Source organism: Thermobia domestica, chromosome 3, assembly GCF_964235325.1.
Source record: "Thermobia domestica chromosome 3, izTheDome1.hap1.1, whole genome shotgun sequence".
Lineage (NCBI taxonomy): Eukaryota > Metazoa > Arthropoda > Insecta > Zygentoma > Lepismatidae > Thermobia > Thermobia domestica.
The window spans coordinates 58,159,401-58,176,041 of NC_137456.1; the positions used below are offsets into that span (position 1 = coordinate 58,159,401).

The window sequence follows — 16,641 nt, forward strand, 5'->3', positions numbered from 1 at the left end:
ACGTGTTCTGGTCAAATTTTTTTTCCAACTTAGGAAACAGGTGTTAGTTCCTGGTTCGCTCAACCTTCGCGACTGTCTCATAGGAAGTTGACAGTCTTCCGCTTCTGTCTTCGTCGTAAATTTCAGCAAGACAAACTGCAAAAGCCCTATACCACTTGCTTGCGTTTTTTGACATCCGTGCTCTACTCGCCATATATTTTCGTCAATCGGCGATTAATTTTAATCGGTTTAACGCCTTTTGCGTTCGAAAATCGAATAACTGTGCGAACTTCACATTTGGCAGTAGCGCCAAGCGGAAACTTTATTACAAACGGTTGTCAAGCCAAGAATGAGCATCCCAGCAAGGTTTGCGCTGGTTTGTTTGGATCCGAAATAATAATAATAATAATAATAATAATAATAATAATAATAATAATAATAATAATAATAATAATAATAATAATAATAATAATAATAATAATAATGTTACCAACAAGCACACAAACAATTTCTTGTCGTCTCCAGCGCTTTGGGAGACATTATTTTTGAAATTACCCTCGTATAAGCAGGCCTATACTAGCATATGGTTTTAAAAAAATAAATTTGCTTTCAAATGGAGAGATAGTATGGTGGTCCACAGAACATTTTAATATAAAAGTGTCCTCCACTTGAAAAAGTTTTGGAAACGCCGTCCGTTCTAGTCGGATTGAAGATGTTCCTGGAAATTCCCAATCATAATGCCCGTCAGTGACATTCGAAGTCGAACCTTCCATATCAAAGGTGTCATCGCTTGCTATATAACGACTAACATTATCGTATTTGGTGCATGATTTATGGGTTTGTTTTCTGCTGGGGGTGTACGCAGTGGTATTATTCTATTTTTTTTTTTTAACAACCGGCACGGATCCAAGGGGGCTATAGGGGCTATTGACGCTCAGGTATACACTGGATAAAATGGGCTTCAATCCTGCTTCACACTGGATAAAGCTGCAAACTATGATTTAGCCCCTCCCTTGATCATATCCTGGATCCGCCACTGGATATATATATATATATCGGTTCAACAACATTTTAAAAATTGTTTCTCTATTTGTTTAACATAAAAGACCAGTTGGTAAAGAACAGTGACATTATTTATAAGCACCCTGTATATATATATTACTCCCCCCGTCGTTACGCCCTCAGCTGTTTGTGTTTCAACCATCTTTCACACGCACTTAAGAAGCTCGCTCACTGAATTTGCCATAAGCAACTTTTTCGACACTCTTTTCGACGCAGTTAGCTCACTGTTTCTAGAACGAACCACTTCTTTTCACCTACAAGCTACTGGTGACCTTGGGATAAATATTACGCCTTCTCACTTAAACTACGAACGTGTTTGTTTCCTATTTGATCAGTTTCTCTAATAAAACATAAAACACTACATATACATAAACAAACACGAAATTATGTGCAACACTCAACGATTTCTTTTAAGTACTTTTATTTATGTACTTATTAATTAACAGCTTTTTAAAACTACTGAAAAAGTTTCAGGAATCTCTTCAGGTCTCATCCTAAATGAAGAGAAAATCCGGACTTAATACGTTGGCTACCAACGTGCCATATATGGGACACAGCGGATTTTACGAGGAACCGATTCATAGACATAAACCGCCACTATAGACCGGTCATAAGAAAATAACCTTACCCACAGACCATCTGCTAGCACGAGCCCGAACGTCTCACATATGGGACGCTGGTCCTTGGTGAACACCAATGTGTCCCAAATATGAGACGTTCGTACATTTTGGAAGTATATTTTTTTTGTGTCGGTAGCGAACGTGTTAAACCTCCTTGTGGGAGAAAGCGAGTAATGTCTTAGGCGGCTAAAGTAGGTGGGGACCGACTGATTCCCGGGATAAAGAGTCAGCCTCACCCAAGTACCAACGGTCACTTCGGAGGGCTGATGAGCGGAGGGAGGTCAGGACATCTTCTTGTCCTTAGGATGGGAAGCTGTCCTACAAGATGGATGAACCACAAGAAATGGAAAGGAATTGGGAATACTATCAGATTTTTTTCCCCAGGAGGGATGAAGGAGCAGAATAAATACAATGATGGTTCTTCATTAAATAAGACATTCCGGAGGTAAAATAGTGTCCTGTTCGGATCTCCGGGTGGGGATTTTTCCGAAAAGAATCATCAAAGGAAATAATAATAATTTTCATTTCAGCATAGGATCCTAGAACGTACGAACTTTATGACATGAGGGTAAACTTAAATATTTAAAAGTAGTAATGGATAAATATAAAGTGAACACAGTGGGCTTGAATGAAACGAGATGGTCAGGAAAAGGTGAAATATTATCGGGGATATTACAGAATATGTATTATTCGGGTGGTGTTAAGGCCGAGAATGGTATCGCGATAGGAATAAAGAACGAAATAGTATAAAGTGTAACCGAAGTAGAAAGCTCCAATGATCACTTGCTAAGTACAAATTGTAAAGCTAAGTACAAAACCAGTTGATATTGTGATAATACAAGTGTATACACCAACAACCAACCATGATGACAATGAAATGGAAGTAATATATGATGATATTGCATCAGGTAAGGTCAATGCCAAAGTAATAGGAGGCTTAATAGTGTAGTGGGAGAAGGAGCTGCGAATGAGATGGCACCACATTTGAACTAGGTAGAAGAATCCTTGTCGACTTCTGTAGGCAAAATGATACGTGGTGATGAATACATGGTTTTAAAAAAAGGAAATCAAGCAACCAAGCTGTACACATGAAAAAGTCCAGGAGATTAGAAACGTTACCAAACTGATTTCATTCTTGTCAAGCAGCGTTTCAGGAATAGCGTCCGAGACATTAAGACACTACCAGGAGCGGACGTTGATTCGGATCACAATCTCCTAGTCGCGGAAGTTCAAACCTGGTTAAAGTAAATCAAGAAAAATGGGAGGAGAAATCGAATGGCTATCCCATGAAACATGTTCGAGTGACTAAGAAGTATGGACAATAATGTGAAAGGGCCCTATAGGGGGAGAGCAGTGGCCATGGTTCTTCTCCCAAATAATGACTTACACGTACCATTGGGTCCGGGAGGAGATACTGAATATCTCAACTTGTCCGTGGTACCTAAACATGAAAAGAGAGGAAGTCCCGTATTGCTTGGACGATGCTACCGGGAGGAGAATGTCAGTTTACTCCCTGCAGGGAAACCGAACGGGGACTGGAGAAAAGTACTAATCCCAGGTATGTGGGTAACAGTTTATGATCCCAGTAAAAGAGAAAAAAGCCTTGTGGGGAAAAGGGGCTGGCATCGAACTCAAATGATGGCTTAACCGTACCATTGGATCCAGGATGAGATATTGGAGCATCTCGACGTGTATGCGGTACCTCAACGCGGAAGGCGGTGACTATTAAATGATCGAGATAGCCAGGGCCGGGAATGATCAAGTCTCCTCGGGCAAACCTGGAATTCCGGGAATTGGATTGGACTCTGCCTGGCAACGATCAAACTCTGGGATTCGGTAAATCATGGAAGCTTATCCCAGGAATCAGGGTAAGGGCGAGCATGGCCGGAGAGATGGTCTGCCTTGAAACCTCGGACACCATGCCTGCAGAGCATGAGATGTCTTGACTCGCTAGCAAGAGCGCCTCAACCAGTAGGTAACTGGTAGGCATTCAAGATTTCGGTCCACGCAGTAGGCTATCCCATCTCTTAGAAAATAAGGGTTACATCACAATTGCAAATCAACGATGAGGAACAAACATTGAACTTCGTGCATGAGAACAATCGCCCATATTGAAGGAGCATGTGCATTATTTTCACGGAACCGGTCCATTAAACAGGCAGAACGGCCGCAGCACGCCTACCAGTGTGTGAAGTGTGGTAAGTAGACAATTAGATCCTTAATAAAGTAATGTGAAAGAAGAGATTGAAGAAAATTCTGCGCAATAGGCAATATAGTAGACAATGTAGAAAATAGTTGGGGAAAAGTTAAACAGATTCTACTAGACACACTGCACAACATATTTCCAGGATGGAAAGAGCATTGAGAAAATTGTGGGTAATTGAAATGATGCTTAAGAAGATGAAGGAACGCAGAAGAGCGAAAACCACGGACATCAAAGGATACAAAAAGCTGAATAACGAATTGAGAAGAGAGAAGGACAAAACCAAAAAGAAGTACATGGAACAGATATGTGAAGCAATAATGGAACTTCAATGGTGTTGCAATATCGCCTGATGTATCAAAAAGCACAAGAATTGGGAGGGAAAGTTAACGAAAGTATATGCACATTTGGAATTGAAGATCAACAAGGTCATATTGTCATCAAATAATACTTAGAATCTGGAAGGAATGCATAAAGGATCCATATGATCAGAAGAGCCACCCTAAAAGTATTGAGATGGAAGCAGAAGAAGAGGTGGATGATTAAAAAGAAGAGACCCAGTATATTGAAAAATGAAGTAGTACAAGCCATCAAAGACATGCGAAAGAAGGCCACTGAAGATGTCAACATACATGCCAATTGACTCAAGGGATCAGGAGATAGAAATACTGATTTCACTTATTAACACGATCCATCTGAGTGGAGAATGGTCAAAGGATTTTCTTGATGTTGTAATAGTTGCATTACCCAAGAAAAATCAAGCACAGAACTATCACAATCACAGAACCATCAGCCTTATTTCCGACATTGGAAAGATTATTACGCGTATGCTGAACAGGCGGTTGGAAAGTAAGATAGAAGAGGTCTTGAAGGAAGATCAATTTGGATTCCGGAAAGAAAAAGGCATTAGAGATATTGGGTTGATGTGAATTATATCAGAACGAGTTTTTGGCGTAAAGGAAGAGTTGTGTTTGTGTTTCATCGACTGGAGAAAAAGATTTCGACCGTGTCAATAGGACCAAACTTTTGAAAATACACAAATAAATTGGGTCATCTGTAGAAACTGACGCCTCATTTGGAACTTGTGCATAAGACAAAGAGCTTAGTAACGCTTGAATGAAGGTGAAACCAGTGAGGAGATCGGAAGAGGAGTCAGACAAGGACGTAGTATGACGCTCCAATTAGTCAACGTTTACAGTGAATGTTTAATGAAGGAAGTATTAATGGGAATTGGAGATTTCAAGATTGGAGGGCATATCATTAACAAGATCAGGTATACAGATGAAAAGTTATTATAGCTAGAACCGAAGAAGGACTACAAGAGATGATGGACAAAATGGTTGACACTGGAAAAGAATATGGAATAGAAATCAACATCAAAAAATTGGAAGTCATGAGAATATCCTGTGGAGCGCTCTTACGGATAAGAGTAGAACAAAGGGGACTTGAAGAGATTGATCATTTCAAATGTCTAGGAAGTAGTTTGGCGAGAGACGCTTCCTGCATAAGAGATCAGGTCAAGAATTTCCATAGCAAAAGGGGCATTTAACAAGAAAAGATCACTCATAACTAGGGATCAGACTTACTATGGGACTAAGGAAGAAGCTAACAAATGCTATGTATAGAGCATTGGACTATATAGTTCAGAGACTTGGACATTAAGGAAGTTAGAGAAGAAATATTTAGAGAGCTTCGAAATGTGGTGTTGGAGGAAGATGGAGAAAATTAAATGGACGGAGAGAGTAACAAACGAACATGTTTTAAAAGGAGTAGGAGACAAGACGACGCTTTTAGCCAGCATCCTTCGTAGGAATGTCAGTAGATTGGACATATCTTGCGAAGAAATTGTCTTCTTCATACCGCCATAGAAGGAAAGATGGAAGGAAAGCGAGGAATAGGAGGAAGAAGATAAGTGATCGATGATTTGAAAAGTAGAAGAAAATACTGGGAGTTAAAAGAGGAAGCTGAAGAGACGTTAAAATATCATTTCCAGGCCCGAACCTACAATAAAATAAAATAAAATAAAATAAAAGGAAGTTTCGCTTCGCAGTGCAAAACCACAAGAGACTTCCAAATACTCAAACTTGAAGTAGTACACCTATAACTTCTGGTTGCAATAGATTAATAAGATCAAAAATGGAGCCTGTTTCCTCGGATGCTGAATCCACTCACTGTTTTTTTTTTTTTTTTTTTTTTTTTTTTTTTTTTTTTTTTTTTTGTCCTGTATCTATAAAGGTTGAAACCGGAAATCATTCATTTGAATTAGATCCTAATTCAATAAATGATTAAGGGAAGATATAGAACCTACTCTTGGGAAGCTGAATCGATTGCAAAAACTGAATTTCGATATTCCTGATTGGCTGCATTACCGGACTCGACCGAGATAATGGCGCTAGCTAGCTATTAAAAACAAACAAACAAACAAACAAACAAACAAACAAAAAACGGATTCAAAAATGCGCTTTTGTTCAAAATGAAAATGAAATGTAATCATTGAGTTTTACGTCCCACGATTATGCCGGCTAGACTAAAGGAGACGGTGGTAATGAGAAATGAATGAAATGATGGAATGAATAAAATGGGAGGAAACAGGAGAACCCCGAGGAAACCCACGCACACGGTGTTTGTCCACCACAAAGTTCACTTGGCGCGTGCTGGAATCGAACCAGGGACCTCATGCACCAGAGGTGAACGCTCTATCATTGAGCCACCGCGGCCCCGCGCTTCTGTTTAAGACTTAACTGGGTGGAGTAAGAGCGAACAGACTAAAGTTTCAATCTTTATAACGCCTAGCATGTAATAATACGTACATTTCGGTAAGACGCGTTCAACATACTAAACCCCATAACCATCATTCTTCGTTAAGGAATATAAGTTACGTAAAATAAACGTAGATATATTGTATTGTTATCGACAAACGAAAATTATTGACTTCATACACATATTAAAAATGAAGTATATTATATGTTTTTGTAGGAACCTGTCACGATACACGATAAAATTGGTGTAGCTAAATCTTAAGAAAATAATAATAATAATAATAATAATAATAATAATAATAATAATAATAATAATAATAATAATAATAATAATAATAATAATAATCTGCAAAAAGTAAACACATCACTTAACTCCTGCATGTTTTCATACATTCAGACCGGAATATTACCGTCGAGCTCAGAAGCATGTGATGTGTGTGTGTGTGTGTGTGTGTGTGTGTGTGTGTGTGTGTGTGTGTGTATTCACGTGTGTCTGACAAGGTGAGAAGCTCGTCTCGTCTCGAGTCCGTCTTGTTGGCGACTACAATCCTGTATGACTCACGCATTAGACACATTTCGTGGCCAAATACTAGCGCCTCTAGCGGTAAAAAAGAGAAGATAATTCAGGTTGTAAGAAGTTTTTGAAAAAAAAAAGATGGAAAAGAAGTAGACAGAATTTTTTTTATATGTTTGTGTGTATCTAGTGCCAAGAAAATGCACTTTCTTCCGCAAGGAAATTCCTCTATATTTTATTACCTTATTTTCTTTCTTTTCTTAAGCATGTAGTAGTGTAACTCTTTTTACACATGAATCACAGTTTTTCTTTCTTCAATTTTTATCCAGGGGCAAAGTGTAAGTAGTGGAAAGGATTGGGAGTACTTATACAGAAAAATGGAACAAGGCTTCTGTGCGAAACGAAATACAAAAAAAAAAAAAAAAAAAAAAAAAAAATTGTTAAATTCTGTCCGGAATTTATTAGGTAGTGGCGATCACTACTTACTATAACTAATCTTGCAATGTACACTAGCATTCAAAAGTATACTTCATTTATATACAGGGTGTTACATAAATGCGTCACAAAATTTTGGAAACAGATTCCTTATATCAAAATAAGAAAAAAATGTGGAAGTGGACCTGTGCTCAAAAGTGGATAGTTTCGGAGTTATAACGTGTTGAAAACATGAAATAAGTGAACTTTTAAAGGTTCATAGCTCCACTACTATGGGACTTATCGTAGTCGGGTCAAGACATCACCGAGGAACTATAAGGCGTGACAAACATCTTGGCATTTGAAGGCGGCGCTCCCAGTTCCCTTTAAACGCTGCTAGCAAATGAGAGGCCAGCGGTATTGCCATGTTTATTTGGGTCTAGGTCAAAACCCCCACAGCCAAAACCCCGACACTCAAGAAATGTAAAAACGCCCACACGATCGGTCATAACTCCCACACAAATGTACAAATCTCCCAAACGCACGAACGGTCAAAACCCCCACAGCCAAAACTCCCATACTCAAGAAATGTCAAAACGCCCACACGATCGGTCATAACACCCACACAAATGGACAAATCTCCCAAACGCACGAACGGTCAAAACCCCCACACTCAAAAAATGTCAAAACGCCCACACAATCGGTCATAACTCCCACACAAATGGACAAAACAACCACACATAGCAACGGTCATAATCTCCACATAAATGGACAAAACTCCCACACAAATGGTCAAAACTCCCACATGCAGAAATTGTCACAACTGCCACACAAATGGACAAAACCCCCACATAATCGGACAAATCCCCCACACTCTGAAATGATCGTGATTGCACGTCTTTGTTGCGGCTCTTTATGACGACCACTGTAGTGTTTCTGTCATTAGAAAACAGTGCAAGAAGAATAGTTGCAACATCAGTTTAAGTGGAATAAAAAATGTCATTAAAAAGTACAAGGACAAGACATGCAACCAGGATCATATTAGAGTGTGGGAGATTTGTCCGATTGTGTGGGGGTTTTGTCCATTTGTGTGGGAGTTATAACTGATTACCAGTGTGGGGGTTTTGGCTGTGGGAGTTATGACCGTTCGTGCATTTGGGAGATTTGTCCGTTTGTGTGGGAGTTATGACCGATTGTGTGGGCGTTTTGATATTTCTTGAGTGTGGGAGTTTTGGCTGTGGGGGCTATGACCGTTCGTGTATTTGGGAGATTTGTCCATTTGTGTGGGGGCTATGACCGATTGTGTGGGCGTTTTGACATTTCTTGAGTGTGGGGATTTTAGCTGTGGGAGTTTTGACCTGTTCCCGTTTATTTTGTACACATCCACGTCTCTTTTCTGCCACCTGATTGCGCTATTGTTCGTCTGCTTAGCCATAACCACACCCCTTAGCACTCGACAACGTTGCATCAGAGCTTGCGTTTTATTCGGTTAGCTGAAATGCCAAGATATTTGTCACAGGCTTTAGTATGTCAGCTTTCCAAATATTCATCTTTCACAAATTTCAGTACTTGCACAATCATTTTTAGAGAGGCTGTTTGGGAGTACTTGATCGCTCTTTAAAAATTGGCGTGCAAGTACCGAAGCATTCTTAAACATGGATATATGGACAGTTCACATATCAGTTCCTCAGTGACGTCTTGACCCGACTACGATAGGTCCCATAATAGTGTAGCTATGAATTTTTAAAGTTCACTTATTTAACGTTTTCGGGAGCTATAACTCCGAAACTATGCAGCAGGCACGTAGCCAGATTTCGTAATATGGGGGGAGGGGTCTGTGACGAAAAACTGTGGTTATCACACCAGGGGCTCTGTCATTCTAAACTATTTTACTAACAACATATATTGGTTCGTTTAGCCAGGATTTCGTAATGGAAGGGGAGAGTGACACGAAATAATGTGGTTACACACAAGGGGCTTGATCAATCTGAACTATTTTACTGGCAACATACCCCTATTAATTTGCTAGGACAATAAAATGAGAATATGTTAGTAAGTATTTCAATAACAAACTATGAAGAAATCTCGAGTAAAATAATATTTTTTTTTAAGTATGGAAAAAGATAGTCTTCCGAGATTATTCGAACTCGGTTCTTCTTGTCTTCTTTCTCCTTTTTCTCACCTTCGTTTAATGCCATCAAGGATAGCAACAAGATCTCTTTCGGACAGTAAAGACATCCTGTAACATGGATTAGTGTTGCCGTGAAATTGAAAATTTCTGTAACAAGTGTTACTGAAGGCTATGTTGCCAGGCTCATATTATTGGTGGTTGTGAGCATTTCTTAAGTTCTACCTGAGAGTCTACTGATAGAACCGGTTTATCGATAGTTATTTGTAGTTCATAGGATTAGCATGGAGCTAGATGGAATTCGAAATTTTCCGTTAGAATAATATCCATTTTCAACTTGACTTTCCTCCGTTTCCTCCACGCAAATTTTCCCATAAGAAAGAGTAACCAAACGCTCACTGTAGCTTTATATTTTTAACGCTGATTCTTCATTTTCTCGTTTCTTTTTATTTCATCTTTCTTTATTTTTTTTCATTCCTGGTTCGAAGAAGGGGGTCCGGACCCCTCGGACCCACCCCTTGGCTACGTGCCTGTATGCAGTTTTGAGTACAAGTCCATATGAACTTTTTTTTTCTTATTTTGATGTAAGGAATCTGTTTTCAAAATATTGTGATACGTAACACCCTGTATAGTGTTCCTTCTATCAGTGTAATTTGTGAAGCAACTTACGTTAACGATGTTGGGCAGGCGCTCAATCAGAAATTTTTATTGGAAGTGGTCCAAATATTATCGTCATTTTGGGGCTTCAGAGAGGCAAATGGCCCCTTCCCCCTGAGTTCGAGATATGTATACATTTTAAACGTAATACTGTAAAATAATATCCTAAATAAAGTCATAAAAATGTACTTATATCGGAGGTATAAGTCAAGGATCTTATAAAAATAGAGGATCTGCCCTGACAACAAAATCTTGAAGCCATACGTCACAGTTTCGCCACCCCTACTCTGCCCACTCCGCCCAATAGGATCACAATGTTTTGAGCCAACAATCATGGCGGAAACGAAAGTAGCCAATCAGACGATGGTGGAAACGAGAGTAGCCAATCAGACGTGCCAATGCTCGGTTGTTTTTTGGCTTCATCGATTTAAAAGGATGACATATGGGCAGATCCTCTATTTATAACATCCTTGGTATAAGTACATTCCCTTCCCTTCCACCCTTCTTCCTCCTCCAATGCAAAATCTAAAATGATGCTACTGGGTCTATAGTTAGGAGGATTCCTATATTACAAGACGCTATGTCTATGTAGTATTGAACTAATAGTATTGAACTAGTAGTATTGAACTAATGTTATTTTACACCTAGTGCTTCCACCTACATTCTCAGAAACAAAATATAAAACTAAGTTCACAGACACACACACACAAAAGAGTGTAGTGCAAGATCAAATCTTCGCGCTACTTTAATCATTCCTCTGCTAAAGCAGGTAGTGTTTTATTGAGAACGTGTTCAAATGTGTATCGAGTCACTATAAGATTGGACGAGGGTTCGAACCGGGTGGGTGTGGACATCCCGTGAGTGCGCACCTGTGCAGACAAAATACAAATACGTATGTTATTTAAAAAGAGTTACGAAGTTTTTCTCTTGGAAGGCGGACGGACAGATAAATTCCCCCTCATGGGGACGCCTCTGGTGTTGGGTATCTTAGTTCATTGATTTGCTTAGGGAAATATTTTTAGTTCATTGATTTGTATGGGGAATTGTTTTTTTTAGTTCAGTGATTTATATAGGGAATTATTTTTAGTTCATTGATTTGTATGGGGAATTATTTTTTAAAGTACAGATTTGTATGGGGAATTATTTTTTAGTTCATTGATTTGTACGAGGAATTATTTTTTAGTTCACTGATTTGTATGGGGAATTATTTTTTAGTTCACTGATTTGTGTGGGGAATTATTTTTAGTTCATTGGTTTGTATGGGGAACTATTTTTTTAGTTCATTGATTTGTATGAGGAATTATTTTTTTAGTTCACTGATTTGTATGGGGAATTATTTTTTAGTTCATTGGTTTGTATGGGAAATTTTTTTTAAGTTCAGATTTGTATGGGGAACTATTTTTTTAGTTCATTGATTTGTATGAGGAATTATTTTTTTAGTTCACTGATTTGTATGGGGAATTATTTTTTAAGTTCAGATTTGTATGGGGAATTATTTTTTTAGTTCATTGATTTGTATGGGGAATTATGTTTTTAGTTCACTGATTTTTATGGGGAATTATTTTTAGTTCATTGGTTTGTATGGGGAATTGTTTTTTAGTTCAGATTTGTTTGGGGAATTATTTGTATGGGGAAACAAAACTAATATTGCCTATGGCGTTAAACGTGTTAAAGTAAGTACAGTTAGAGAATTGAAAATCATTTCAAGACAAGGTAATATTTACTCACATAAATGAAAGATAGCGTTCCTATTAACATGGGAGAAACTGTCATATCTGTCCTTCAGAATTCACTTGGAAGGAGGGTAGAAATGACAGTTTCCTTATGTTAATTCTACAAATGCCATCCTGTGCATCAATTATAGAAATATTTACAGCGACTGTAGGTTACACTGTTAGCTTACATGTACAAAGGGCGTTCAAAAAGTTTTGCACAATGGGCCATGAAATTTTATGTGTATGCACTTGTGTCCTTTATGCTGAAGTTGTGTAGCAAATTTTCTTCCTCTATTTACATATACGCTCACAATGGAGAAAGAAGTAGACAGCCTACCCACCAACGGTCAGACGTTGAATACTTGTACAAGACCAGCAATTACTCAGCTACATCCATTCGACATTTGCTTCATGTATATAGGGATGAGATATTGGACAGTAACAATATCCAGTAATGGATACAAAGGTTCCACAGTGATGATTTCAGTCTGCTGGACAAACATGGTGCAGCAGACCACCAACTGCAGTGAACAACGTTAAAAAAAAGACCACATTAACAAATGTGTAACCACACGACGGCTTGTTGAAGCGACCGGATTGTCTGTGGGTAGTATTGTAACATTAAGAGTCTTCATCCCGGCGAAATTAAAATACCGCTAATTTTACAGGAATTATGTGATATCTTCAAATAGATAAAAGATAATTGAAATATGGAACAAGAGCGCCCTAGACAATATTGTTTTGCGTGAGGTACCGTTATCACAAGTCACCTAGTCGCTTTGCGTTTCCAGCTGTTTAGAAACGCGAAAATAAATGCCGATTTTCAAAATGGCTCGAAATCGAAAGCAGATAAGTGAGTCGTGATAACGGTTTCTCATGTAAAGTAATATTGTCTAGGGCGCTCTTGTTCCACATTTCGATTATCTTTTATCTATTTGAAGATATCACATAATTACTGTAAAATTAGCAGTATTTTAATTTTGCCGGGATGAAGACTCTTAATACAGTCTTTAGATTGCAAAAAAGCTTTGTGTCGTTGTGTGCCATACTTGCTCAGAAGTGAACAGAAACAAACCCACTCTGCCAATCACAAACAGCAGAAAATCGGAAGTATGTGATGGAATATGGTTCTTCAACCCCTTATAGCCCGGACCTGGTCCCACCCGATTTCTTTCTGTTTGCTCGTCTGAAGGTCCATATTCATAGTAGGCATTTGCCAGAGATCAAGTACTCGTTGTGTGTCTGAAACAGTGGTGCAATAATCAGCATCCACTGTTTTACCAATGTGGATTTATGGCATCGAAAGAATAGTACGCTAAATGTGTCATAACGGATGGAAGATACACTGAATAGCATGTGTATGTACATAAAGGAGACAAGTATATGCACACAAAATTGCATGGTCCTAATGCAAATATTCAAAAAGTTATGGTTCATTGTCCTAAACTTTTTTTTTATCGCTCTTTGTATAAACAAGAGAACGCCCTTTGTATATTCCACATCTTAGTTAAATATAAACTCATTATTTGCTGAGCAAAACTATATATTTTCATTAAAATTCAAGACGTGTTACAGTTTCGCGAACTAACTCTTTGGCTTCATCATACACTAGATCACATAGTGCCTGATGAAGCCAAAGAGTTAGTTGGCGAAACTGTAACACGTCTTGAATTTTATGCTCAACAAATAATGAGTTTATATTTAATTATAACAAAGCAAAGCTTCGACATATTAGAAATTTAAGCAATAAAATAAAAATAAAAATTTTAAATTATATTCAGAATAAGAAAGAAAAATAAATTAAAGAGAATTACTTGCAATGCCATCGAAGAATTTCAAGTTTTCTTGCGACGCCAGTCACACAGGACATCCCAGGGGGCCAGCTGCAAGACTCGCTCATTGTTATATTTTTGCCTTTGTTGCTAACACATTCTCCACGACGAATCCAACGCGGCCAAAAATATGGCCCTAAATCCTCCCAGACAAATCTTATTGGACAAGTTGCTCTTTTTACAAGCCACGCTTCAACAAGAGATATAACTTCATTTGAGAGTCCTTGGTGTTTGTGATTGCTATCACCAATGATTGCTTCTTGAATAAAACTGCTAAGATTACTGGCGAGTCCTAGCTCTTTGACTGTCTTTAAGAAAAGTTGTACCGTAAGACGATTCTCGTCTTCGGTTTTGATTTCTTCTGAAGGGGGTTCTGTAATGCTCATCCACTTAGGGTCGTAAGAATCCTTCATGAGTCCTAAGAGAACGTCTTCTTTGAGGTTATTGCGTCGAGGCTTTCGCACAGAACGTCGAGAATTGTTCCATAGCGTCAGTGGTAGTGTTTTAGCTATCGACGCGGACTCTAAGGGGCGTCTTTTATGTCTGTAATAAGGTATACCTAACAATCCCGTTGCATCTGGTTTGGTAGCTTTCGTTTGGGTATCTAACATCAAAAGTAACAGCAAAAGGGCAAAGTGTGTTATCATTTTCACCATTTAAAAGATTAGAGCACAATGAATGAGTCCTGTACAATTTTCTTTTTTCTTTTTTTTCCTTTGTCCTCAGCCGTGAGCAAGATAACGCCAAAATAGAGGGTATTCCAGGTCAAATGTCAACCGTTGTTAACATTCGTCTTTTGTCTAAATGTCGCGTAAATGTTCTCGGATTTCCTTCTCGAAAAGATAACACCCAACCACTCAAGAGAACTTAAGATCTTATTTCTTGTGAATTCACTGATCCCTATTACGTTTTTTTTTCTTTCTTTTTCTCACTTCTCCCAAGAGTTAGCAGCCTTTCTTGTGATGTGTTGTTATCTTCTTGCACATTAAGTAGCGACACTTGGGGGGGAGGAGGGAAAGAAACTGTGATTTGTGTTTTAACTTCCGGAAATGTCGCGTGAGTTAAAACAAAAAGGTGTAAAAGCTGGCACTATCATCACATTAGCAACACCAAACCAAGCTTGAAGAAGATCCGTTTTCTCTTCCCTCGCTAGCTTATCACCTGAAAAGAAAAAGAACGAATTTCATTTCATTTTTTTTTTTTTTAACTTTTTTGTTATTTCTTTGAAGCATTCTTGTGAATTACTTTTTTCTTTTTTGCAACCATTCATTGAGTTTTCCTCCCCCTAATTTCCTCCTAAATAACACAATTTAACAAGCAATGTTACCAACTTCATACACATATACATGTACAATTTAACGAAGGCGACACAAAGAACTGTGGAAATGGTATAAACACAAGTGCATAACCTACGAAATGACTGGTAATATCTACTTTTTATTTAAAAGAAAAATCAGCACAGCTTAAAGTTACTCGGAGTTGCAAACTGTATATACTCATAATACCTAAAAAATATATATATATATATATATATATATATATATCATTAGATAAACTGCAAAGCACGAAGAGAAAAATATAATACAGTAGAGTTTCGAAAACTCAGCCTAATATGAACCGAATAGTGGCTGAGTTTCTGGAAATGCCGGGTTATCGAGAACGGGGTTAAAAAAGAATAAGTACGAGTGTTTCCTCAAAAAATACAGTACTGTACTTGTATATATTGATTGCTTGAGAATACAACAGAGAATAAACTAGTGGTGGGCACAAAAACCTATTTTTCGGTTTTCGGTTTTTAGAAAAACCGGTTCGGTTTCTCACCGAATCCGGTTTCGGTTTTCTTCAAAACCGGTTCCATTTTTTTTTTTTTCAAAATGTGTTTTACTTTTGACCAGAATAGTGTTTCGTTGTTCTCCGGAAACTGAATCTGTTTCCACAGAAATAGATCTGTGTTTTCTAAAAGTTTTCACCGAAACCGGTTTTGGAGAAAACCGAAACCGGTTTCGGTGAAAACCGAAATATCGGTTTTTCGGGTTTCGGTTTTGCCCATTCCTAGAATAGACTGCCCAAATACCCTTAAACAATGGAAAAGTACGTACTTTATGAAGACACAGAGCCTATACTATACGTAAAAATGAAAATTAATAAATACACACTGTAGAGTAATTTACCTGATAAGACAGACTTCAGAAACATACTTTATAAAGGCATAAACGAGCGTGTGCGCGTTTTTTTTTTTTTTCGCCCTGTCAGGATGTGGCCAAGTTATCCGGACTGTCGAGCTATCGAAAAAATGAAATGAAATCTTTAAGTTTTACGTCCCACGATTATGCCGGTTATACTAAAGGAGACGGTGATGATGAGAGATGAATGAAATAGTGGAATTAAGAAAGTGGGAGGAAACGTGAGAACCCTGGGGAAAACCCACGAGCACGGTGTTTGTCCACCACAAAGTCCAAATGGTGCGAGCTGGGATCGGACCAGAGACACCAAGCACCGGAGGTGAACGCTCTACCACTGAGCCACCGCACCCCCTTGCCGAGTGATCGAGTGCCAAGTTTTCGGGATTCTACTGTAATAACAAAATGGCTCTGAATTTATGAAGTTCTAAAACTATTGGAAAATACTGAAAATAATATTATCTTCCGTTTAGATAAAAGAAAAAGAAAGAAAAGAGATTTAACAATACACTTCCTTGAGGAACTCTGGATAAAACAGAACTTAACCCCAAACAACATTATATTATGATATGAACAAT

General features: G+C 38.2%; 1 protein-coding gene across 1 annotated transcript in view; it reads right to left on the reverse strand.

The window, feature by feature from the left end:
• LOC145680409 (noggin-like) overlaps positions 1 to 16,641 on the reverse strand; it is a 95,565-nt gene that overhangs the window by 13,783 nt on the left and 65,141 nt on the right. Inside the window, exon 2 of the mRNA XM_081750920.1 lies at positions 13,866 to 15,044. Coding sequence (XP_081607046.1) covers positions 13,866 to 14,539 — 674 coding nt within the window. The 5' untranslated portion in view covers positions 14,540 to 15,044. The remainder of the gene's footprint in view (positions 1 to 13,865; positions 15,045 to 16,641) is intronic.